The 26,637-nt window shown below is 41.4% G+C and overlaps 1 protein-coding gene across 2 annotated transcripts in view; it reads right to left on the bottom strand.

The window, feature by feature from the left end:
- Window positions 1-26,637, bottom strand: part of TRIP10 (thyroid hormone receptor interactor 10) — an 85,252-nt gene that overhangs the window by 14,762 nt on the left and 43,853 nt on the right. For both annotated transcript variants that reach the window (XM_070741573.1, XM_070741572.1), the window contains exons 2-9: window positions 11,895-12,010; window positions 11,475-11,531; window positions 9,832-9,979; window positions 8,214-8,276; window positions 6,485-6,589; window positions 5,756-5,884; window positions 2,457-2,603; window positions 1,776-1,979 (exon numbers count right to left, since the gene is read on the bottom strand). In XM_070741573.1, coding sequence (XP_070597674.1) covers window positions 1,776-1,979; window positions 2,457-2,603; window positions 5,756-5,884; window positions 6,485-6,589; window positions 8,214-8,276; window positions 9,832-9,979; window positions 11,475-11,531; window positions 11,895-12,010 — 969 coding nt within the window. The remainder of the gene's footprint in view (window positions 1-1,775; window positions 1,980-2,456; window positions 2,604-5,755; window positions 5,885-6,484; window positions 6,590-8,213; window positions 8,277-9,831; window positions 9,980-11,474; window positions 11,532-11,894; window positions 12,011-26,637) is intronic.

Below are 26,637 nucleotides of genomic sequence, written 5' to 3'. Positions count from 1 at the left end.
TTCTCTCCAAGGTTAATACAGATCCATCTTTGCTGCAGCCAATTTAAGATGGATATAGATATGGAAATGCCTGTTCAGCTCAGAAGAACATGTTCATTTTGCTTTAAAATCTCTTGAAGCACTGCAGACAAGATAAAATGCTCTAAAGTAGGAGACAATAACCCAAACAGCATTGAGTTATATTGGCAGGATGAGACTCATCAAATCTCACCTCACTTCTGAACTGGTCATATTTGCCTTAGGCAAGGCTGCTTGCTCTCCACCCTCTTCTGTAGTACAATAAAGACAATATGTACTAACCTAAGGTTGTTTAGGCAACCAAATAAGATTTATGTTTATTATTATAAAGCTTTATCAATTATAATGTTTGCCAAGCTTTCGTAATTATACACACTAAACAGGCAAATTTTTACTTAATGTTGCAAGCTAAGGAATGCAACTGTTCTCTCATATAGTTTATTAGGGAAGGAGAAAGTAATTTGAGACAGTTTATAAGCAGGTTGCTCTGAAACACAGTCATTAGTCTAGAAAGTGAAAGGAATCACTGCTGAACCACCCTCTAGGTATCTCTTGGAGGCAGGCTCAAAAGCAGCTTAGCAAGCTCCTTAAGGGAGAATTCAGGGAATTTCATTTTCCCTGCCCTGAAGTCATTCGTGAATAGTCAAGGATAAAAGGCAGTAAAGTTCACCTATGCACAGAGGCAAGGAGGCAACGCGGAGGATATGGAAGAAATTACCCAGTAGGAAAATAGAGATGTAGGCAAAGTAGAGGCCAATTATAGATGTGAACAAAAGCCGCGGAACTTGGCTTCTGTGCAGCATCTGTATTGCAAGATCAAAAGGGCAGATGTGGCTAAGAAAACATTTGCACTCAGAACTAAAATTAGAGGGGTGAGAGAAATGCTCAGTTCAGATATAAGGCAAGAGAGTTCAGACTCTCTTGGATGGCCATGGCAAGTTGGGGGGAAAAGGGGGTCCCTGTGTGGATGGAAAAAGGAGCACAGGCCAGCTGAAATAGTGTCCTCGCAAAGGCTAAGAAAGAACCTCTGGGGAAAATTAATAGGAAACAAAATGAGAGCTCCCTGAAGCAGCCCTTGGCCTCTGACATCATCGTCATCATCATCTCCAGCACACAAGCCTACGAGTTCATTTTGGGACTACAGGAAAAAGACAGGGGCAGCTGGGAATGGCTTCTTGGAATATGCTGCTCTAGGGCAGACTTCCAAGACCTCCACAGTGGGAGGGCCTTGAGTAACAGGAGGCTGATGAGATCCAGTGGTGGAGAGGGAAGGGATGTTCTAGCTAAGGCCCTCTAGCAGCTGATATAATAGCTGAACTCTATCTTGGCCCAGATTTTCCTGAGCAGCGTTGATTTGACTTAGAAAGTCAGCAACCATAGCTCTTTCATGAGGACTAGTGCAAACAGCTGGAAAGAAGAAAGAAGTCAGCCAAAGAATGAATGGAGGTAGCAATGAGTGCTAGTATGATAACATGCGGACTTCCATAGGATATTTCAGCTGAGAGATCTGCTGTGGTAGGCCAGCAGCCTGAAAGGCAGGGGCAATTAAATGCAATAGGGCTCCTGTGGAAATCCAGGATTTCAGAGTAATATTCAAACAAGCTAACAACTCTGTGATTATCCTCTTCCTTCCCTATACTCCTGCCCCAAGATACTGCTGGTCTGTGAACCCAGGAGATATTAAGAGAAAGATGACAGAGGACCAATCATTCTCAATTACCTTCAGAATGCTGCCAGCCCTCTATATCGATTCTCACCTTATTCTTCCTGCTGAAGAGCCAGCGTTTCCCCTTGTTCTTGCCTAGCAGTCGGGTATCCAGACGGCCGTCCAGGGTCCCCCGGGGAGTTCCCAGGCTGCTATCGGAAGAGGTGCGATTCATGGGTTGGCTGAAGTCTTCAAAATCCATGTCTCCTGGCCTTTCAAAACCTGATTTGTGCAGTTCAATTAACATTTGCGAGTCCTAACAGAAGAAAAGCATCCTTTTGAAATAAAACAGGAAAAAGCTCACAGGAAAACTGTCAACCCAACTCCAACTGAGCCTGCAAGGGAGATTAGAAGCAAAGCTCCATATGAACCAAGAATAGGGTCTAGGAGCAGCATTTCAGACATGCAGTCCTGAGAATAGCTTAAATATAACTTCTCAAGGAAAGGTCATTGAATTTGAATAACTTTTAATTAAACAAAATAAGTGTATCCCTTCCCGGTACCTGTCCATAATGTCAGGAACAGGACTGTCCATAATGTCAGGAACAGGACTGTTTCTGAGCACAGCCAGCATTCAAAGCCATCATTCAAAGACAGAAAACATATCTATCAGTGAAAACCCAAACCCCAACTTCCCCAGGCAAAGGATATGAGGTGCCACTGTTAACAGAAACCCTGTATTCTTTCCAGCCTCTACCATACATGGAGGAATAAGGTATCTCCAGGCACCTACTTTTTTTTCATCAACCACCTCTGCAGCTGCCTTCATGCCTTCCAGGCATTTGCCAATGATTGGCATGACCTGTTGTTCTATTTCTGAAAAGATTCTATAGCCTCCCTTGAGACGCCGGGTCCGTTTTTCATCCATCTCTTGCATCTTCTAGACAACAAGCAAGAAAAAAAGGACTCAGTAATAATTGAAATATAAGGATTATTCATAATACCCAATTGCTGTTGCTTTAGATAATACTACAGGAGACTTACTTATTCACAAAACAGTAGCCACAATGGGTATGGCCAATCAATTAACAAGTTGACAAGAAAGCTGGACCCCAGAATATTCTCAAACACAGCACTGTAATGTTTCTGGGCCCCTTAGCAATTTCTGCAAAGAATTATGACATTAATACTAGGGGGTGATGCATTCTTTGCAGCACAACAGTTTCCAAAATCACTTTTTAATTAAAAGATTATGTAATGTGTGGGTTGCCTCAGGAGTTGGGCCTCTCTCCCATCCTACTTAACATCTACCCAAAACCATGGGGAGAGATCATCTGTCATCAGTGAGGAGATGATACCCAGGACTGGGCAGGAGATACCATGGATACTTCAACTCAGTGTCTTTAGGCTATGGGAAACTGGACTGGACAAAAGTTCCTTACTTTTAATCCTAGCAAGATAGAGTGGCTAGAATCCCCTGGATCCAGGGGTAACACCATCTTTTGTTCCTGATGGGTTTGCATTTCCCCAGAAACTGATCCAAGATTTAGATGACCCCTAAGCTAACCACTCTTGCAACAAGTGAAAATCATGGCTAGATGTTTTGCTCAGCTTTATAGCTGGCAATCAGATAAGGCAGCTCCTGGACTAAGGTGCTCTGCCCTTGTGACCTTTGTAGGTGATGCTTGAAGCTATTCAGGTACTATAGTTGGCATAAAATGGCCAAACCTGGTTTAACTGACTAATACCTAGTTTTCAAGAGCAGCATCAGTTTCCGAAGGGGTTTTGGGCACATTTGCAATACTGATCACCCCTTATAAAGCTGTTTATAATTTAGGTCACTGGGTGCTTTGCACGATATGAGGGGGGTGCATGCATGCAAAATGCGCACTTTCGTCGCGATGTGAACCGGTAGGGAAGGTAAGTGGAACCCACCCCTGGTTTAGGTCCTCAGATTCTGCAGGATTGGCTTCTCTGAGTAGAACCTATCCTGTCTATTAAGTTTGAACTGCCATGCTTGTGGGTTTCACTCCCTCACAAGATTCAAAAATGTCCTCCCCTCCCCTCCTCCCATATAAGCATGACCTTGCTGCCATTTAGGACACTAGTAAAAAAAATGCCTTTTGTTTTTTGTTGATACTTTGGACAATAGTGTATCAAAGAATTTGGTTGCTATATATGGTCTCTGATGATATTGATTATGGCTTTGTGGATTTATTAGGAATTTTGTGTTGATGAGCCACCAGAGTTTGATGGGGATAGTATACAAAATAAGAACATAATGTTGTTAATCTTAAGCAAGCAATTAAACATGAAATGACCTCCAATATTCTTAGTTCAGCTTCCCCAAATTTCTATCTGGACTGGGAGACTCCACTCTAATTTTAATATTCCATCCTATAACAGCCTCAGCACTGGGATTATCCTCACAGTCTGGAAGCTGCCACTGAGCAGAAGGTAGCTCTCCAGTTGTTCTGTGAGGCTGGCTGTCCCTCGGCATCAGTTTCAAATGTGGCATCAAACTACAGTCTGAATAATCCTTGATTTATGACCAGTTGGATAGTGACTGTTAGGATGGCTACTTAAGGGCTACTTACAACCTAGAGTCAAAGTTCCAATGATTGGGGAGCCCCTATGGAGTCACATGAGCAAATTATGGTTGTTCAACAACACAGCTGTATTTATGATAGTTTTCAGTGTCCCATGGTCCACTCCATATAACTGTTTTGTGATGGTTTTGCCGAAAACTTGAACTTTTGGTTTTGGGCAAAATTAAACCACACTGAACAATGGATTTGCTTAATGATCACCACAAAAAAAATTTTAAACTGTGTTGGTCATGTGAATGACTTGTTTTACAACCATCACGACTATTAAACATAATGGGCAGGTCTTACTACAGTTGCATCTGGAGAACCATTAGCTCTTCACCTACACATTCAATACTGTCTCTCCCTATGCTAGGCGAGCTATATGCTCTACAGTCAGTCAGATTCTCTGCTTTAGTCCAAAGAGGTCACCTGGCTTGCCAGTCAGTAACAAGGGTGAAGAACTCCACAAGGAAACATTTTCTGGTAGGAAGTATGGCTGTTTCCAAAGACCCCCTTCTTCATGCAAGCATCTGCACAATAAGGACTCTTCTACAGATTTTATGAGGCCAAGAGGAATTTAGTGATCAAGATCATAGTTACAATTACTGAGCATCACAGCTCCTTTCTGGCAGCAGACTGGTAGAAAAAAATCCTCTAGTTTTATGAGTCAGGATGAGGGAGCTATTCTAGGATCCCTCCAGGGGGGGAGCTACGAAGTATAAAACCCTGTGGACTTCTATTATGCCTATTGCAGATCTTTGTTTTTCTTTTCCAGGTTTTTTTTGGGGTAATCTTTATATTTGAACTGATCCCTTGACTTTAGCTGCTGTTTGATTAATTCTTATATCTGTTTCTATTGTTCACCTTTCAGATTATGGTCATTGCATCCCTAAACAGCTCCTCTATGGTGAGCTGTCTAAAGGAAAGCGATCGCATGGGGGACAAAGGAAGTGATATAAAGACACGTTGAAAGCCCCCTTCAAGTCTCTCGATATCGACACCACCTCCTGGGAAACCCTGGCACAAGATCGACCAACATGACACATGCTGATCCAGACACGGCTGCCAGACATCTGAGGACAGAAGAACATTCATAGCAGAAGAGAAGCGAGCACTCCGCAAAGCCAGAGCTGCAATTGCTGCAACCGTAATGCCCCCAAATGCCTGCCCAACGTGTGCCTGCCCCGAGTCCACAGAGAGGGGCGGCATACAAATCTAAATAATAAATAAATAAAATAAATAAATTTCGTGATCGTATAGGCCTCACCAGCCACTTGCGGACACATCAGGTACAGCCCACAACCCATTAGATGCCAAGGTCCTCTTCGAACACAATGGACAAACATCATTTTAGAAGCACTTAGAGTGGATAATTTACAATTTTTATTTCACATTCATTATTACTGCTTGTACAAACTACTTCAAGGGACTTTTTAATACAATACAGAAAAAGGCATCAATTGAAGATTAAAAAAACGGCAAAAACTGCTTAAAGACTTACATTGAAGATCTGTGGCATTTCCAGAAAGTAAAACTGGTTCTGATTGTGATTGAACTTCTGAAGATATGACGCGTATTCATTTTTGCTCTCCTCAGCCATGTGACTACGCAGGTTGGCTTGCTGCTTGGCCTGGGAAAAGTTGGGGAAGTGATGGGAGGAAAATCATATTTCAAGCAAAGCCACAAGCGACAAATACAATCCAGCTTTGAATTTTTTTTATTCAAGTATGCACTTCTTGTTCTTTGTCTCAGTGCTGCTTAATTTGATGGCCCTCAGTAGCAAATGATCACTCGGGTAGAAACAAGAGCACTCTAGTTTTACCAGTTAGAATTAAGGGCCACTTTCTTCAGGTGCTCCAAACTCCTAACACCAAGTGCTTAAATCCCCCCATAAAAGTTTGAACAATGTGAGCAAAATTCTGAAAATCGAGGGTTGTTTTTTTAAAAAAGTCTACACTTCTTGCATCGAGACTTCAAAGGACTGGGGAGTAGCTGACATAAACTGGCATCATTCTTTTTCTCCATAAATTTTCCCCTAAGATATGCCACAGGTTTTTTGACTTACTGGGGAAACAAGCCATCATTTACTTAGAAACATAACGCCAGCATAACCAGCTCCATTCCTGGGCTTTAGCACAAATGAGTCAGGATCTTAATCATCGCTTCCATTACAGACGTCCTCATAACTACCCCTGGGGCTGGGAAGCAGCGGCACAGTCCAGATGCTGACCTTCTCCACATCTGCCTTGGTAGTATTGATGTCTTGATCCAGCTTCTCTGCATTCAGCACAGCTTTCTCAGCCTCCCGGCAGTCACGTTCAAACTTGCGTTTGCTCTGTGAAGAAAAGCACCAGAGTGTCACCCTTCCCTGCAGCCCAGTGCTGTGCCTTCCCTTTGCTGGCTTACCCGAGTGGGAATGACTTGAAACACCATTTTGGTAACAGACTCATCACTTGAGCTATGACCAATCACTGAATAGGCTTGATTTGATGAGCTGTTTGAGCTTTGAAATAAGAACTGGAAAGAGGATGAGGGGTTCTGCTCCTGCTCTTTAAAAACGTGCTTAAAAAGAGATTCAGACTGTAATATCTCATGATATGAACAGAAATGTATTGAAAGAGGGAGCAGAACTGCTGTTGCAAACTGGAAGATCTTTGACAAGTACTTAAGCAACTACTTTGAAAAACTGCAATAATGGAAGACACATCTCAGCTACTCTATTGGTGAGAACAAGACAGAAAGAGCAGCAGGCGTATTATAATACTCTGAGGTTTGGAATACAACTTTTAATTCAATATGGATGCTTAGTTTACACACAGACACACATTCTGGTGATGTGCACAGTTTTGTACTTTATGAAAATCTGATGTTTTGAATAGAAACATTCAATCATAGGAACTTTTATTTTGATCATGCAGAAAGACACACCCTGAAAACATTAAGCATTGACAAGAATTGCTAGAGTTTTCTGTTTAGATTAATACGACATTATCAGTGACAATGATCCTAGAGAAAGACTTTGCTTTTGTCCCTGAAAAGCTAAACTCTACTTTAATGGTGGGGTTTCTCCAGTGATGGGCTACCAACATTTTTACTACCACACTGTGGGTATGGCTTATGCATTTTGTTTCAACACCTTTTAGTGCAAATTGGGTGGTCTGGGGTGGAGCTCCATTTTCGCTACCCCACTGCATGCCCCCCTGTCCGGGCAGTAGCCCACCCCTGATTACTATATAAAGTGCATGTACACACATTCAACCTCATTTACTGCAATTGGAAAAACATACTCAGAGCCAGAAGGGAAAAAAAGAAAAAAAAAAACCCAGAATTTTGCTACCGGTACTGTGTACCTGATTAAACTCTTGCTACTGGTACTGCGTACCTGACCGTACCCGTAGGAGCCCATCACTGGGTTTCTCCCTAGAAAACTAACTCAATGATTATTATTTTTATCAATATACAAAAATCTATAGCAGCTTCCCCTAATTTTGTGCTGAAAGCTGGATTGAACTACAATTGCCTTACAGACTATCCTGGTCTGGAATTACAGGGTGACAGATGTAGCACATCTGGAGGGCATCAGGTTGGGAAAAGAGAGATCAGAAAGTCTTGGAAATTTCCAAAACAGAGCTGCTTTCTAAGGACCAGCAGCCTAAAGTTCTTCCTTTTGACATGCACCCTGGATGTTGACACTGTTTCCTTGTATACATGAATTCTCCAAGGAATTTTTAAAGATTGGACAGATGAATTGTTGCTGAAAAAAAAAAAGCTCCATTTATTTTCTACGCAATGTTTTCATCCATGTTTGAAGATCTCTAGGGGGAACAGTGTCCTCCACAGCTGTGAGCTTGAATCAAGCAAACAAGTTTTCAGTTTTCACAGACAAAAATACAGAATCCTTACAACTAGCATGCAACCTGAATGTTAATCTATACTGCTAAAGGAAAATAAGAACTCACATTTTCAAGTTGTTTGAAAGAATTCTCTAGCTGCTGTTGCGCCCTTCGGCCTTCTTGCAGATACTGGGAAGGAATTTAAGAAAAAGAAATCATTATGAAAAGTTATACACTGAGTCTCCTTCCCCAAATAATTATATGACAATATTTCCAATGAGTAAAACCTTCAACAACCCCAGAAATCATCCTCAAAGAGATTTCAAACATCAAATAGCCCCATGGCTTTTTTTACATCAAAGCTGGCTTTTGCTTTCACAAAACATATTTTTCATTTACATATTTTATCCCCAAGAATATCTATAAATTCCCAAAATAGAAAAATAAGTGGGGGATATTTAAAGAATATCTAAACACGATACTGATAATATCCTGTTTATAATTTATGCATTCTTTCATATCTGAGATCTAATACCACTGTAATGGAGATACATATAAGGTACTCTTTAAATAAATGATAAAAAAATAAATATTTAAATACTGCATTAACAAAATACCTGAACAACATATTGTGAATAATTGCTGTTAAAACATTTTCCTAGCCACTCAAACTCTCAGAAATCCAAAGGCAAATTTGCCAAGAGAGGACTTTGGGAACAAGATTTATGACAAGAAGTCCTATCAATTCAGAAAAGAATCCTCATCATTTTCTGGGAAGCTCTTGGAATCATTCCTCTTTATTTTACAGTTATAATGAGTGTGTTGCTATAATTCCTACACTGAAACATTATTTAAATGCAAACACACCAGAAGACAAGATAAATTCTACTATTGCACTGCAGAAATCTTTCTGAGAGCAAAATCACACAATGACAACTTGTGCCATTTGGAGATCTGTAACTGGAACTCTTGCAATCTTTAAAATAAATAAGCAGAGGGTTGGATTTGATGACCTGCAAGGTCCCTTTCAACTCAAACTAACAAACAAACTGCAGTTTCTCTTCAAACTGCTGCCCTCCTCCATGCCACCAGGCAAGCAATTTTTGAAATTTTCATAAATTAGAAACACTATCCCAATCAGTCTTTGCATGACAAAAGTAAAAAAAAATAAATCTAAAAAATTCCAGGGCCTTCATTGTTTTGTGATCATAGAGGACATAATCAAGACTGGTGAGAAAAGATCATGATTCGTTTTAGGGCAATAAAGCAGACTTTGAAGTTGTGATTTATAATCTTATTTATTGAAATTTTGACTTATTAGAGCATGCAAGCTGCAACACACAACTTGTTTATTGTTTCCTGCTTTGTCCTAAGATTTACTTTTTTGAAAAAGTTACTGTGGCCTGTTTAACAAATTAGTGTTTAATGCAATATGCAAGCACCATAAATATCTAGAAAAACAAGCTTTAGCTGTCAAAAAGAGCAATAACCACCACCACCAACAACAGGGAAGTAGTAGGGAAGGTCTCCATGAATGACAGACCTTCAAAAAGGAATGAAGTAAAAATCAATCTTTACAGACACCAAATTCTCAGTGGACCATCAACAATAAAGATGCCAAGGAAATCAAAATATGCAACTCTCAAGCCAAAGGCATAAGATATCAAAGACTGATGTTTGCCTTACTAGCTGAACTACCATTCTGGATAGCTTGCTGCCACAGTTTATTTCCCAACAATTTTACCAATTTCCTCTCCTGTTTCAGCTCCTGCAAGTCCTTGGAAAGCTCCAGACAGATCTGGGCTAGAAGGTCTTCTGCTATGACTTCACGTTGGCCTGCAAAGTCATTCAGCTCTTTCACCACTTGAAGGAAAGCATGGTATTGACAAAACCTACAAAGAAAAGATAATTATTTAAACTTAACCCATAACAAAGAATAGTGTCCTCCTCCTGAAATAAAGAACTTTCATAATATACTTCAATGAAAATGAAAGTCCTTCACAATTCAGTGAAGATACAGGTGATAAGAACAAGCATGGAAATAAGGCTAGGTGTAAGGACTGCCCTGATAATTCCTAAAATATGGAGTTTGTTTAGTAAAGACACAATTTGGGAGGGAGAACATGTACATTTTTAAAAACTGTGGAAATGGAGAATAAGAATATGTAAAAAATGTAGAATTGTTTTCTCCTTTTACCATTGAATGATTCCTTCTTAATGAGATGGTGAATCTTCAGAATATACTGCTAACAAAAATAGCTACAAGCATGCAAGAAATTCAATGCAAAAAGATGACATTTTTTAGCTGGGTGATTTAAAAAAGATGACATTTTTAGCTTGGGTGATTTAAAAAACAATTAAACCAGTTTATTGAAGATTCATCACTAACTGCTCTCACCCATGATGGTTACATCTCTTCAGAAAAAAAAGAGTAGAGAACCACCACAAAATACTAGTTGCTGAGTAGCAGAATTATATTTGGACTGTTTTTATTTCCTCATTCTCTGCTGGAGACAGAATACAATTTTGTTTGCCCTTCTTGTGTTCATAAATGTATTGACCTCCCACAAAGATACTAACTGCACCTAAACTAACTTCCCTATACTGACAGTCTGAACTGAATGTAGTCATTATATTTATGTCTGTTTCTTATTTAAAAACTCATGCACCTATGGGTAAAGTCTGTATCCAATTTATTAAGATGAAGAAAATTTGACACAGGATTTTTGTTTTTATGCAAATTTTGTTTTTATGCAAATTTTTGTAACTTTCCTGGATGCACCTTTAGAATTATGTAAAAACTATATTCTAGGTATTTCTTTTTTTCCATTTTTAAAAACTCATATTAGCCATCAGAACATGGGCATACATACTAAGTACAATCAGTAACGAAAGCAGTTGCCAGTGATAAATTCTGAATTGCAAGATCAATAATTAAAACACATTGAGGAATTACTTCCTGGAGCAAGAAATCCATTTCCTGGATATGTGGACTAGATTAGTGATTGCTGCCCAGTCAGTCCAATAACATTAACCAATGCTAAATTTCACTGAGTGACTGGAATGGTAAGTCCCTCAGGTCTTCATTCATATTTATAAACCTAAGAATCAAGTATGTTAAGTCATGTGGTTTATGTTGCAATGTTCCCTTTCATCATCTGTCTTCCTGCTGATGCTCATATTAATTCTGCAAAGGGGATGCAACTTTGGATCACATGAACTGCTTCTTCCTAGGCATTCCTTTGACGGCTGCTGCTGTGAACAATCTGCAAAGTCATCTTGGCCGGGCCTTGCTAAGCTCAAGTTTAAGAACAGACAAGATTTGTCTGCTTGAAATATGTACAGTACGGACTTCATTGCTGTCAAACTCGTATGCTCACTGCTTACTTTGTGTCTGGGTCTTCTCGAGACGTCCTCTTGGGAAGGTGCTTTTTCACAAGATTTCTGCAAAGGAGATAACATGCACAACATACAATATTGACCTGAAATGGAACCAAAAGTGATCTCATATCTACACTGTAAAAAGGTATACTTCCTCGTTCAGATATAATTACACTTCAATATTAGACTTTTAAGCAGCTTCTGGCATTGTTAGACGGCAATGTTAATATACAGAGCCTAGATAAAATTATTCTTATTTAATAGGACTTTCCCTACTTTCTCTATATTTCATCTATCTCAAGTCACATATGAGATAATCAGTCTAGCTGAGCTAAAATACACAAGTTCTTGGATTCTTTCCTTTCCCTAAAAGCTGAATCTAAGCATCCGTCAGCCACATTGCCACCCCCAATCCCTCACACCTACCTCAGCTGCTTCGCATATGCCTGCTCAATTTCAGTTCGCTCTTTCACAAATTTAACGTATTTGTCCATCAGGTCCAGGCCCCACTGGGTGTGGCGCTCAATCGTGTCAAATTGATCCTGAAGGGGAAGAGGAGAAAGATGTGACCCAATGCAGCTGAAAATCCACAGACTTTTTCTGCGACCCTAATAGGCTGGGTCACAAAGGCCTGGCACAGATGATAAAAAAGGGTGACCAAGCTGTGTTGGCAGGGATTCAGTAAAATAATTAAGGAAAAGCAATAACCAAGTATGCAAATATCTGCTGCAGTTTGAAACACTATTGTTTCAAACAACCAGACTTTATTCAGAGGCTTGAATCAAGAACTTGGCTTTTTAGGTCAAGGGTTGCACTCAGCCTCTGAGTGACATACTAGAAACTGTATCCATGAAAGCAATCAGATCTAGACAAAAATCAATCTTCAATACATGTATAATAATACACGGTTCTAAAGATTTCTCCCACTTGTATTTAACCGTTTTATCATATCCTATAACAATGACAACCTGGTGGAAACCTTTGCAGTTCTAGCCAGACTCTTAGCGTATTGCAGTATGGCTGTGGAAACTAATCCCTAATTAATGTAAGACAAAATCCATTTGAAGCTCTATGCATAAAACCTAATTCCTAGTTGCACTCTAGGCTTGGTGGGTGGGAAATAGGAAGAAAGCGGGTCATTCTACTAATCATGCAACTCACATCAGCACAATTCAAGCTGACATTGCAAATTCTTCATTGTCTTTCATGCTACTAAACACCTAAGTAAGGTCCCAGGGTTTTGCCTCCAATTTTTTATACCGAATATTGTTTAAGAAGCAATACAGTACATTCCTATGTATCCTCCCATCCCATGACATTAACCAGAAATCAGAACTTTTGTGAGTTTTACAACTCACAAGAATTTTTACACCTCACAAGAATGTGGCTGGCAGACATTAAAGTCCAACCTTTTTGTACCCACTAATGCAGTGTTTCCCAACCTTTTTTGAGCCGCGGCACATTATTCACATTTTAAAAATCCTGGGGAACATTGAGGGGGGGGGGGGCGCAAAAAAGTTTGGACAAAAAAATCTCTCTTCCTCCCTTTCGCTCTATTTCTCTCTCCCTCCCTCTTTCTCTCCCTTCCTCTTTCTCTCTCTCTCCATCCCTTTCTCCCTTCCTTCCTTCCTCTCTCTTTTGCTCTTTCTCTCTCCCTCCTTCCCTCCTCTTGCTGTCTCTTTCTTTCCTTTCTTTCTCTCATTCTGTCTCTCTTGCTATCTCTTTCTTTCTCTCTTCCTTCCTTCCTCTCTCTTTTGCTCTTTCTCTCTCCCTCCTTCCCCTCTTGCTGTCTCTTTCTTTCTCTTTCTCTCTCTCATTCTGTCTCTCTTGCTCTTTCTTTCTCTCTTCCTTCCTTCCTCTCTCTTTTGCTCTCTTTCTCTCTCCCTCCTTCCCCCCTCTTGCTGTCTCTTTCTTTCTTTCTCTTCTCTCTCTCTCATTCTGTCTCTCTTGCTGTCTCTTTCTCTCTCTCATTCTTTCTCTCTTCCTTCCTTCCTCTCTCTTTGCTCTCTTTCTCTCTCCCTCCTTCCCCCCTCTTGCTGTCTCTTTCTTGTTCTCCCTCTTCCTTTCTTCTCTGTGGAGGCCGGCAAAGCTTTTTCCGGGTAGGCTGGCTGGGGGATAGGGCGCGCGCACGCACGCACCCCCGACGTTCCAAAGAACCTTCTCCGACCTCTGCTGTGAGAAGGTTTTCTCCGAGCGCTCGCCGCCGTTGCAGCCACCACTGCGGGAGGAGCTGGAGAAAGGGGCAGATCGGGCGGGCGGGCGTCAGCGGCGAGAAGCCAGGGGCGCGAGAGGAGCGGAGGCACTGGGGGGTGGGGGCAGCCGCGGAGCCGGCCTCCGCAGTTTCATCGCTCCCCACCCCAAATTCCAACGCCCAGCTCCTTACGCGGAAGAATTAAGCTCTCCTTTTTCCTGCCTTCCTTCTTTGGGGCCCAGCAGGTTTGTGCCGGAAGCAGCAGCGTCGGACAGGAGCCGGGGGACAGCTGCGAGTGGGAGCTCCAGGTCGGAGGCACCGGCAGCGCCCCGCCCAGCTGGAGCTTCCCTAGGAGCTTCGCGGCACACCTGTCTGTGTGTGCCGCGGCACACCGGTTGGGAAATGCTGCACTAATGTATATTTCATCTCCTCAAATTTTGCAAATGACAGATGGCAATGTGACAGAATTACTATCTCAAGAGAGTTCTGTCCTATTAAACTTTAGCAAGTTCAGAGCAGAGAGTTCTCCACAGTATCACATTCTTAATATGCCTGTCTCATAAATAATAAAGAGTTCAGTTTTTAAATTGGTTGAAGGAATACTGGACATAGCACTACTGAGCTAGAAGTGATATACAGAGCAAATACTATCTCTGAAGCGGTATAAATAAGAGACATTCCTCCTCCACTTTTTGTTTACTAATTACTTCCAAACATGAGAATGTTAAACTCTAAAATGACAGGAACACTGTAGATTTATCAACAGATGCCCAACTAAAATTGAAAACCATTGGATCAGGACTTTTAAAACTGACAAAGATTATGTGCCATCAAGCCCCTGTTAATCTTAACAATCACCCTGTTTTTTTCCAGGATGATCTGTCCTCAACCTGGTCCTCCAAGTCTTTCAACACTGCACATATTGTGACACCTACGGAATCCATCCACCTTGCTGTTGATCACTCCTTTGTTCTCCTCCTTTTCATGTGGCCTTTTAAAACTGGAAAATTAATACAGGAGAAAGCATAAATATGGGTTTCAAATTCTCCAACTAAATAGATTTGTGAGACGAAACAAAGATATACTGCAAAATGCTTATGATCTGCAAATGTATTAAAATAACTGACATGATTTAATGTGCAAACCAGCAGTAAACTATGTGCTCTGAATTCAAGTACTCTAAGTACTAAGTAATCTGAATTAATAAAATCCTTGAACAACAATGGCTATTTTTATAAGAACAATTAGCAACTTAGTTATGTTCTATCCAAAATATTTTGCTTCTATTAAGTAATTCATCCCTGATTAATTCCACTAGTATTTCCATTAAAACTATCACAACAGCAAACTACTACTTATGAGATTTAGCTAGAGAGAGTCACTTCCCAACTCTGATACATTTTCTAACCAGAGATATCAATGCAAATATCTAGGCAGAATTACTTCCTTATTCATCAGGAATGCTTTAATATGATATTGTTTAGGCACATTTCATTTGATAGGGACAGTTTGACCTAGCTGTTGAAAACGTAAATTCATATTTTAATATAAGTGAATACTCAGGCATTCAAACTGAAAAGGGAGGAATGTAAAAATACGAATTCCACTCTCTCACGTCCAACACATTCTGTTGCATTTCATTCATAAGCCCCCTCAATAAATCAAGGAATTGCAAGTGAAAATCTCGGTGGGAAGATCAAAAATGAAGGTGCAGCCATCCTTCTCCCAATCGGTTTCCTTTTCACATCCAAAAGAAACATGGGAAGGATGTGAAGAGAGATAGCAGAGGCACAGAACATTGTCCCTTCACCTTTTCTCTTCTCCACATTTTGGGACCTTATCAGTTGAAGAGGGATGGCTCAAATTCCTTCTTTGGCATTATGTTCAGCCCTGCATGAAACCTACAGCCATTCTAGAGGAAATCCTGTAAGTGAAGCCCACATGACAGGTAGCCCAAATGCTCTGAGGCACCTGCAATGGGTAGAGTCTTTAGAGCCGAAGAAGGCCCAAGAATGCCAATCACTGGGGGGAAAGCATGCATTTAATTCCTAATACAGAAGCTGCATCTGCTGGGGAACAGATTTGCACTAATGCTGATAGAGTAAACCATCCTGAAGCCAGCACTTGGGTTGAATAGGAAAGTTTTTTTCTCAGCCCTGGAGTCCAGTGAAGTCAGCTGGCAATCTTTCACTTCCTTTACTTGGCATCCTATCTTAAGACAACTACTTGCAGCTGGACAATGTTTAAGGAAGATTCCTAACAAGTTCCCTTTCCATCCTAAAAGCATAAAACAAACCACTGTTTGAAAACGTCTTGAAAATAAGGATGCATTGTGTTCCAATATTTAAAATTAATTACTTTGGAACATAGCTAGTAATTACAGCATCATGAGTGAGCAGTCCAGATCCTGCATTTGGACTCTGGATTCTTTTGGGTAATTCAACTTTCACTGAACAATGACAGCAACATTTCTTCCCTTCACTTGAATGGTTGTTATTGTCAGGCTCAAAAAACTGCATTTCTGAGCATTTCCTTTATTATTCCTCAGCTACAGATGAGATGGGTGGCACATAAATCAGAAAGACAGGCAGGCTAAAATCTTGCCAAGCTAAAATAACTACTTGCATCATGACAGATGCATTCTGAGAACCTCTAGGAAGGGGCTGAGGTGACCCTATTTCTGCCAACCAAACATTGCTTTGTCTTGGATCATCTGGAATGCAGCCCCTCCCTCCTGGGAATCCAGACTACATTCCGCCACAGGTATAAATTATACATAGTAAATTATTTTCTTCCTTGAAGCTGAGAGATGCACAAACTCTATGCAGGGCAGTCACTGACAAAAGGAGTGGCCTCTTGGATGCTTCTTTTCTCCCCTCAAGAATATCCTCAGTATATGCTATCCGCTTCCTCTAGATTAGGCAAAGGCAGGTAAGGGGATGCAGGTTATGTAGTAGCAGCAACACGTCTCCTGGCTATTATCTAATGCCAAAATTATGATAATTAGCAGAACAATGTTTCAAAAGATACATGAAAAGCAAACAAATACAGGTAATCCTTGACTTATGAAAATAATTGAGGCCAAAATTTATGTTGCTAAGTGAGACATATGTTCAGTGAGTTTTGATCCATTTTACAACCTTTACTGACACATTTGTTAAGTGAATTGCTGCAGTTGTTAAGTAAGTAATATGGCTGAATCTGGCTTTCCTACTGACTTTGCTTTGAAGGTCACAAAAGTTGATCACATGATGCTGGGACAATGCAACTGTGATAAACAAGAGTCAACTGCCAATTGCTTAAATTTTGATCACATGACTACGGAGATGCTGCAATGGTAGTATGTGTGAAAATTGGTCAGAAGTCACTTTTTTCAGTGCCTTCCAATGGCCACTAAATGAACTGCTGTAAGTCAAGGACTACCGATATTGCATCTAACAAGAGGAAAAATCTTAGCAATCGCTAAAATGAATGGTTCCAGCTTCATGCTGTTTCACTGAATCACTTAGCCTTCCTGAAATCTGGAGATTTCAAGATGAGTCAGGCTACAACGTCCATCCCTCTGTATTGTAATCAGCCATGCTGGCTAGGGAAAATGGAAATGTAGTCTCAAAAGTTTGAAAAACACAGCAGTGGGGACTGACTTAGATCTTGGCTGCATCTATTATGCAAATGCAAAAAACCTCCAAACCACTAAACTAACAGCAGATTTATATAATACAGTAGTGTTCATTATAAATAAAGTCATTTAAAACGTACGTTAAAATATGGATTTTATCAGTTGCTTGCTATGAAGTACAGACTATGGTAAATTTCTCAATAACATTCACTAATGTAAAGAACGCTATATCTTGTTTCACTGATTTTTTTCATTGCAATGTTCACACAAGGATGCGATCTGCCTGACCGCAGGGCTTCTTGTAGGGCTTCTTACAAAAAGCAGGCCATTTTGAAAGACAGGAGACATGCTTTCTATTTAATCCTCCAGCCCAGTGTTTCCCAACCTTGGCAACTTGAAGATATCTGAACTTCAACTCCCAGAATTCCCCAGCCAGCATTCGCTGGCTGGGGAATTCTGGGAGTTGAAGTCCAAATATCTTCAAGTTGCCAAGGTTGGGAAACACTGCTCTAGCCGACTGGTATGTATGTTGTTGACAGATTGGATTTAGGGTTTTTATAGGGTTTTTTTAGTTATGGGTTTATAATGGGGTCTATTATTAATATTTGACTTCTTTTTATTTTAGTGTTATTATATTGTTTGTATTGTTGTAAGCTGCCCTAAGTCCTATGGAACTGGGCGGCAAAGAAATTGAATCAATTAAATTAAATTAATTAAATTAAATTAGTCCAGTGTAGGCGAACTCATGGCAAGCGTTCCAGAAATGGCACACAGAGCCCTCTCTCTGGGTATGCAAACTGTCACCTGTTGCTCTTCTGGGTTCCGGTGAACTGGCCAGCTGATCTTCATGTGGGAGCGCTGAAAACCACAAGAGCAGCTGCCTGGTGCGCATTCATGGGCCAGGAAGATGCTCTTCCAGGCTCCAGTACATGCATGCACACCAGCCAGCTGGTCTTTGTACATGCATACACACCAGAAACTGGAAGACTAGGTGGCCGGTGCTCATGCGTGTGCTGCAAACCAGAAGAACATCTTCCCAACACGAACATGCACACCAGGTTCCTGCTCTTCCAGTTTCTGGCATGCGCGTGCACACCAGCCATCTGGTCTTTGTGTGTGTATGCACACCAGAAACTGGAAGGTCATCTTCCCAGTGTGTGCATACACAGCGAGCAGCTGCTCTTGTGGTTTCTAGCACACATGAGCGTGCTCCCGTTTTGGCACTCTGTGCCAAAAAGGTTCGCCAACACTACTCTAGCCTTCCCAATTTGGTATTCTCCAAATGTGTCGGATGACCCAGCTACTCCAATGACAAGGGAATCAGCTGGGTACTCACAGTTCAGATGATCTGAAGCAAAGAGATGATCCAAGCGATTTTTGATAGAGAGCGAGCTTAGGCCCACGCGTGTCAACCTTCGCTTATGTTGCTGCATCTCTACGCTTGGTTGCCAATAGGAATGGGAAGGGGTTAGTAGAAAGGGTAAAGGGGGGAAGGGAGCAGGAGTCCCTATGAAGAGAGATAAGTTTCGTTTTCCTTGGTACCAGGAGGAGACCGTTAGAAGTACATTCCATAAATGGGACATGGGATGAAGATAGATCCACCTGACGGTCATGGACAATAGGGACAAAAGTGAATATATCAAAATCAGAACTGGAAGCATCATAACGAAGCAAAGTCTGGAGAAAAAGGTGCAATTCATACGTATATCAAAACCCCTTTCCCACCCCCCTTGGGAAAATGCCCACTGTCTTAGTCTAAGGACTGAGGATCCTGACAATAGAGGCAAGGCTTTTACAGTTTTAAAAGATTCAGTACTATTGGCTGTACGAACGAGGACAACCCATGTTTGTATGCTAGCTCCACCCTCTATGAAGAAAGCAACAGGCAATTCTTCTGAAGAGTACCTGTGGAATCATCACATCAACCAGGGATTATTCCAAATGACACTACTTTCTAGAGACAAGGAAAGATTTTTATCTCCACTAGTATGTGCTTCCTAATAAAGTAAATTAATCATCAACAAACTGAGTAACATTTAAGAAAATAATTTTCCTAACAGTCTTTTTTTTTGCTTTTTGTTTGATCAGCTGCTACACTCTTAAAAATCAAGAGATGATGAAACAATTGGTATTCAGAGTTTTATAATCTCTAGTCTGCCAGCTGTAATTAAAAGCCATCTAAGCTTTTATTTTTTAAAAAATACAACTGCCAGTCCTGAAATTGCTTTTAAAAAACTATGTGCAGGTATCTAACTAAATGTAGAAAAGAACCATTCTCTTCACATTTCCTTCAGCAGATAAGTCACAGAGTTTTTGAGATAAGATGAATTTGATCTGTAGTCAGACATCTAGCAAATCAATTTCAGATGGAATCTTTGGATCACTGTCAATTCATTTTATAGGATTGTTTTTTAGCCAAAAGAAATTTTGTACCACAGATTCCAATGTAGATTTAAGACATAATTTCAAAATCATTCTGTTTATTTATCAAACACCAAGAAAGAGATAAGTCTGGGACCTACCATCACCTTATCTATATCAGATTTTACACATTTATTTCATCCCCAATAATGTTGAAGAGTTAACATTGTTAATTTCACTTTGATGCAGAGCTAAAAATGGAGGATTTGCAACCTGCCTATCATTCAGAAACAGAAAGAGAAAAATGGCAATAGGAAGAAGTGGGCAAATAATTTTATGGTAAAGACTCTAAAATTTAAAGGTGAAAAGCAGAAATTCAAAGAATTTGGGCAAGCTTTCTGCTGATATGTAGATCGGAAGACCATCAGATCCGTTGAAAAAATAAAGTTTCTCAATCTATAGCAGAGTATTCGAAGTAAAAATGAAATGGCAAAAGGTTAATTAATAATAATATGAAGCAACAGTTCTAAACATACCTGCTGTTTAGGAAGTCCAAAAGGCATATTTTAGGCAAGCATATCTGAAATGTGTTAAAATTCACTTGTCAATCATTAATGGAGAGATTTTGAATTGGAACAAAGGAAATTTGACACAGATTTCTTCGTAAAGAATAAGCTCATTTTGAAATGTTTTTTCCCATGTTACCATATAAATTCCCCCCATAAGCCCTACGTGTGTGTGTGTGTGTGTGTGTGTGTGTGTGTGTGGACATAATTATAGATATAGAATTGCAAAATAACATAGTTTTTAGCCCCTGAAATCAGTTCAATGTAGTTCATTTTTAAAAATATTTTCTATAAGTGGAGGTCAAAGCAGCTCAACAATTCTCCATCAAAGGGATGAAGGAAGAAGGAAAAGAGAATAAGATTCACCTCAATATTTATAATTTTGCTTTTCAAATTAAACCACTATCCAAATAATAGCAATATGAATATGTCAAACTGCCAACACCTCTCCAAAAATATGTTCAGATATTCAGAAATGCACTGCACTTTCCGTTCCACAATTTATATTTAAAAATAAAATTAAAGGGTCTGTGACCACTCCAGTGCAAATCAGAAGTGTTTTTTATTGAATAGTCAGATACTCATGTTTCAATTTTCTTGTTAATTTAAGCACAGATCATCTACTTTCTAAATCCTAATGAAAACAGATTCTCCAAACTGCCTTAAAACAACGAGAAACAAAAAACAGCAAAAAAAGTTAATTAACTGCAAGAGGATCTAATTTCAAAGAAATAAGGTAGATTCTGTTCTGCTGGCGTGTCCCAACCGCCCGTAATTACAGGGTAATTAGTTCAGAAAGACACACACCATGCAATAGAAGGAAAATCAAAAGTCTTTATCAACAGAAAAGCAGAAAAAACTCCCTTTTAAAATGTCAAAGGGATTTTCTGATACACACAAGGCACAGGTTAAATGCAATTCAATTTCTCACCCAGTAACTGGAAAATTGAGTCCAATTCCAAATTAAGGAGAAATTTTCTAACAATGATAACAATAAAGTGATTACTGAATCCAGTTTTGGTCATCACACTACAAAAAGACATTAAGACTCTAGAGAAAGTGAAGAAGAGAGCAACCAAGATGATAAGGGGAATGGAAACTAGGACTTTCAAGGGGAGATTGGACTGCCATTTGTCCAAAATGGTATAGGGACTCCTGCCTGAGTAGGGGATAGATGGACAGACAGACAGACAGACAGACAGACAGACAGACAGACAGACAGACTCAATCAGTGGACTGGCTTGCCTTCAGAGGCTGTGGGTGCTTCTTCAATGGTTTCTTTTAAGAAGAGACTGGATAGCCATTTGTCTGCAATGGTATAAGGCAAGGTTCGACAAACCCAGGCGCCTGGTCGCCAGTGGCGCCTAGAAAATGTTGTCTGGCGCCTAGAAGGGCGCTGCGGTGCCTCTGACCTCTCCGCTCCTGCCCGATGCCGCGGTTTCTGGCGCTCTCCTGCTGGGTCCCAAAGAAGGCAGGCAGGAAGGAGACCTCCATTCTTCGCGCCTTTTTCCCGCCTTCCTTCTTTGGGGCCCAGCAGGAGAGTGCCAGAAACCGCGGCATCGAGCAGGAACCGGGAGGTCGGAGGCACCGGCACGGCAGCGCCCGCCCTGCTGAAGGTCGGAGGCACCGGCACGGCAAGTGTCCTTTGGTTGCCCGGCGGGAGGGCACTGGCGGTGGGAGCGAAGGATTTATACTCCTGGCGGTGGGAGCGGGGGGGGGGGGGGGCCGCGGCTGCAGCGGCACAGGCAGTCGCGGGGAGATGGCGGGGGGAGGGGGGGCGGCTAAAGCGGCCCCGGGCACCGTTCCCTGTACGCTTTTCCAGGGGCGCGCAGGGAGCCGCGGCCACCCGCCCGCCTACCGGATTTCCCTCCGCGCGGCTGGGGAGGTGGATTCGCCGCCCCCGCCAGCCCGATCTCCCTCCAGTGGCTGGTGACGTAGTTCTACCGCCCTCGCCAGCCTGATCTCCCTCCGTGGGGGGGTGGGGGGCGACGAACCGACGACCGGGGGCTGTCCGTCCGTGTTGGGTGGTGCAGGGCAGGCACAGGCAGCCCCAGGGGAGAACAAGGGAGGGAGAGAAAGGAAAGAGAGAGTAAGGGAGGGAGAGAAAATTGAATGAAGGAGGGAGAGAAAGAAAGAGTAAGAAGCAGAAAGGATAGAGAAAAAGGAAGAGAAAGGGAGGGGGAGAAAGGAAAGAGGGAGGAAGGGGGGGGAGAGAAAATTGAATGAAGGAGGGAGAGAAAGAAAGAGTAAGAAGTAGAAAGGATAGAGAAAAAGGAAGAGAAAGGGAGGGAGAGAAAGAAAGGAAAGAGAGAGAAAGGGAGAGAAAGGGAGGGAGAGAAAATTGAATGAAGGAGGGAGAGAAAGAAAGAGTAAGAAGTAGAAAGGAAAGAGGGAGGAAGGGGGAGAGAAAGAAGATATGAAGGAGGGAGAAAAAGAAAGAGAGATAGGAAGGAAAGAGGGAGAGAAAGGAATGAGAGAGAAAGGGAGGGAGAGAAAGGGAATGAAAGAGGGAGAAGGGGTGAGAGATAGAAAGGATAGACAGAAAGGGAGAGAAAGGAAAGAGAGAAAGGGAGGGAGAGGAAGGAAAGAGATGAGAGAGGAAGGAGGAGACAGAGGGGGTGAAAGCGATGTCAGGTGGAGACTCGGCAAAAAACCAAGTTTGCTTAAAAAAAATTCTGGCTCCTAAATTTTTTGGCTGGCTCCTAGATTCTGAACAACTTTGTCGACCCCTGGTATAAGGCCTCCTGCTTGAATAGGGGGTTAGACTAGAATTCGTTAAGAAAGAAACACTTTTTATTTCAGTTGGCTATGGAGTCTATTTACTAAAGACTTAAAAGACCTCTATGTGAATTTTAGCTCATGCAAAGTGTATTTGTCATAGTGAGATGTGCCTCAAAACAGTAATCACAGTGGTACCTCTACTGAAGAATGCCTGTACTTAAGAACTTTTCTAGATAAAGAACTGAGTGTTCAAGATTTTTTTGCCTCTTCTTAAGAACCATTTCCTACTAAAGAACCTGAGCCCGGAAAAATTTCCCAAGAAATATGAGAGCTGCATGAAGGCCCGGCCAGTTTCCTGCCATTCCCCCTGGGTTTCTCTCTCTGGCGAAGTATATGGGAGGCAGCCTCGCGCTAGATGTATTGGAGGTGTATGCTCCTCCTCACCGCCCCAGAGTCCCTCTTTTTTTTTAAAGCCATAAAGTTTTGGATTTTTTTGATTCCCCTCATCTCACCTTCTTCCTTCGGCAGCGACTGTCCTCCTCCTCTTCTTCCTCCTCCTCCTCCTCTTCTTCCTCCTCCTCCTCCCCAAATTCCGAGCTTTTATTTCTATCCTAATGGGTTTGCACCCATTATTTGCTTTTATATTGATTTCTATGGGAAAAATTGCTTCTGCTTAAGAACATTTCTACTTAAGAACCTGGTCACTGAACAAATTAAGTTCTTAAGTACAGGTACCACTGTACTGCATTTTAAAGCAATCAGTTTGTCTAATAAGAAGCATTGTTTCACCCATCATTGTTTCACCCATCATTGACATACACAAATGGAATTGTTCAAATATATCTGGAGAGATGGTATGTCATCTAGCTTATTTTTTATTTTTTTCTAATACTTTCCGCTTTCTTAGAAAAAAAAAATCACATGAGGTCCTGATGTGACACATCTGTCTCACTGGCTCCTTCTCCCCTAGGACTTCAATGGCTGATAGAATTAGGGAAAACAGAATCCCCATTCTATGAACCAAGGGGCCTATCTTGGAAGCTCATAGGAAGTGGAGTAGGACAAAAGTTCTCTTAGAATCCAATGAAATACCTCAAAACCCCTGTAAGCAACCTGGAGACAGCAGACTTCCCAAAAAGCTTAGAGTCAAGGAAAAACTACATTAAACAAATATGCAATTCTTGAAATAATTAGTTCAATTTTTGAAGTAATCAGAAAAATATTTACTTTTGTGTATTGACTCATCAGTACTGAATGTGAGTAGAACCTTTTAAGGCTCTTATAGCATTTTCAAGCTTTAAACAAAAAGGCATTTGAAATATTTTTCAGAATTCTCTTCTGCAGACAAGAGAAAGAGCTTTTAGCTATCTCTTGAAAGAACTACATAAAAACTTTAATCCCAACCTGGAGTCTGAAGGACAACTCCCATAATGGCAGAGATTATGGGAACAGCATTCTCATTTATTAGAAGGGCATCAAGAGAGACAAAAGCTGATCCCACATATTAGAGAAGTAGAGGTTTTCCTGAACTCATTGCATTTCTATTTGCAGGCTGTGTTTCCCAACATGCGTGAGAAACACAATCTGTTATGTTATTAATGAAACAAACAAGCAAGCTAATATTCAGTGGGGATCACCGCACTGTGTCCAAACTTGGCAACTTTAAGACTTGTGGACTTCAAATCCCCAAATTCCTCAAGCAACTCTGCATATTGGCACTCTTCCTTCCATATAAAATGATGGATAGACCTATATTTCGTGTAGTTGAGAACAGCTGATCTTAACTCACTTCCCTATACTTGTGGACTTCAGGCGCTCCTCCCCAGGAGTTAGGTAAAGAGGTGTGGAGGGAGAAATGTTGGCTGTGGAAAGCAAACAGGGCTTTTTCTATATGTGCTGATGGATAAGCCTTTGTTTGTGGTACTCTTTATGCAAATAAGGCAGGACAATGATGAACAAACTTAGTTGATTCCATTATACTGCTGTCTGCCTTGGACAAATTCTGCAAGAAAGATGGCATGTACATTGATCAAATACACTCAGTCTTCCGTGAGCTGGTATTCTGTAGATCAGTGCTTCTCAACCTTTCTAATGCCATGACCCCTTAATACAGTTCCTCATTTTGTGGTGACCCCCAACCATAAGTCTAGCGCCAATTCTCCCAACAGAGCTTTAAGCTGATTGGCAGGAATGCCAGAGGGACACCCCCACTGTAAACACCTGATTGGTTGGATTGTAAAAATAAATTCCAAGGCACCAGCTTTAGTTCCTAACATCATAGAAGCATAGAATACCTGACAGCAGAAAAAGACCTCATGGTCCATCTAGTCTGTCCTTATACTATTTCCTGTATTTTATCTTAGGATGGATATATGTTTATCCCAGGCATGTTTAAATTCAGTTACTGAGGATTTACCAACCACGTCTGCTGAAAGTTTGTTCCAAGGATCTACTAGTCTTTCAGTAAAATAATATTTTTTCATGTTGCTTTTGATCTTTCCCCCAACTAACTTCAGATTGTGTCCCCTTGTTCTTGTGTTCACTTTCCTATTAAAAACACTTCCCTCCTGAACCTTATTTAATCATTTAACATATTTAAATGTTTCGATCATATCCCCCCTTTCCCTTCTGGCCTCCAGACTATACAGATTGAGTTCATTAAGTCTTTCCTGATACGTTTTATACTTCAGACCTTCCACCATGAGAAATTTGCCTTTTCCTCTAGTCTTAGGCGACCCCTGTGAAATGGTCGTTCGACCCCAAAAGGGATCCCGACCCCAAGGTTGAGAACCACTGCTGTAGATGGCAAAGACTTTATTTCCCAGCAGGCATTATTAAGGTGGTTAAATAGTCAGGCTCTCTAGAATTCTGGCAGTTGCAATCCAATCTCCCCGAAGGACTCTAATCCAATATCTCAAGGGGATTCTTCCTTGGCACATTTTCAGCAGGACTAGAACCAAATCTGAACAGATCTGGAAACGTTCTGTCTGGAACTTCCTTGTGGGGTGCCTCAGGGGTTGGTTCTCTCCCCCCTATTTAATATCTACATGAAACCGCTGTGTGAGATCATCCAAGGGCATGGGATGAGGTGCCATCAGTACGTTGATGACACCCAGCTGTACATCTCCTCCCCATGTCCAGTTGGTGAAGCGGTGGATGTGCCGGTGCCTGAGGCTGTTAGGGTCTGGATGGGTGTCAACAGGCTCAAACTCAACTCTGACAAGACGGAGTGGCTATGGGTTTTGCCTCCCAAGGATAATCCCATCTATCTGTCCATTACCCTGGGGGGGGGGAATTACTGACCCCCTCGGAGAGGGTCCGCAACTTGGGCGTCCTCCTTGATCCACAGCTAACATTAGAACATAATCTTTCAGCTGTGGTGAGGAGCACGCTTGCCCAGGTTCGCCTGGTGCACCAGTTGCATTTGGACAGGGAGTCTCCGCTCACAGTCATTCATGTCTTCATCACCTCGAGATTCGACTACTGTACTGTAATACTCTCTACATGGGGGCTACCTTTGAAAAGTGTTCGGAAACTTCAGATCGTGCAGAATGCAGCCGCGAGAGCTATCATGGGCCTCCCTAGGTATGCCCATGTTTCATCAACTCTCTGTGGCTTGCATTAGCTGCTGATCAGTTTCCAGTCACAATTCAAAGTGTTGGTAATGACCTATAAAACCCTACATGGCATCGGACCAGAATACCTACGGGA

Source organism: Erythrolamprus reginae, chromosome 2 (genome assembly GCF_031021105.1).
Source record: "Erythrolamprus reginae isolate rEryReg1 chromosome 2, rEryReg1.hap1, whole genome shotgun sequence".
NCBI classification, from domain to species: domain Eukaryota; kingdom Metazoa; phylum Chordata; class Lepidosauria; order Squamata; family Dipsadidae; genus Erythrolamprus; species Erythrolamprus reginae.
The sequence above is the reverse complement of the archived record's forward strand: the minus strand, read 5'-3'. Positions and strand labels throughout refer to the sequence as shown.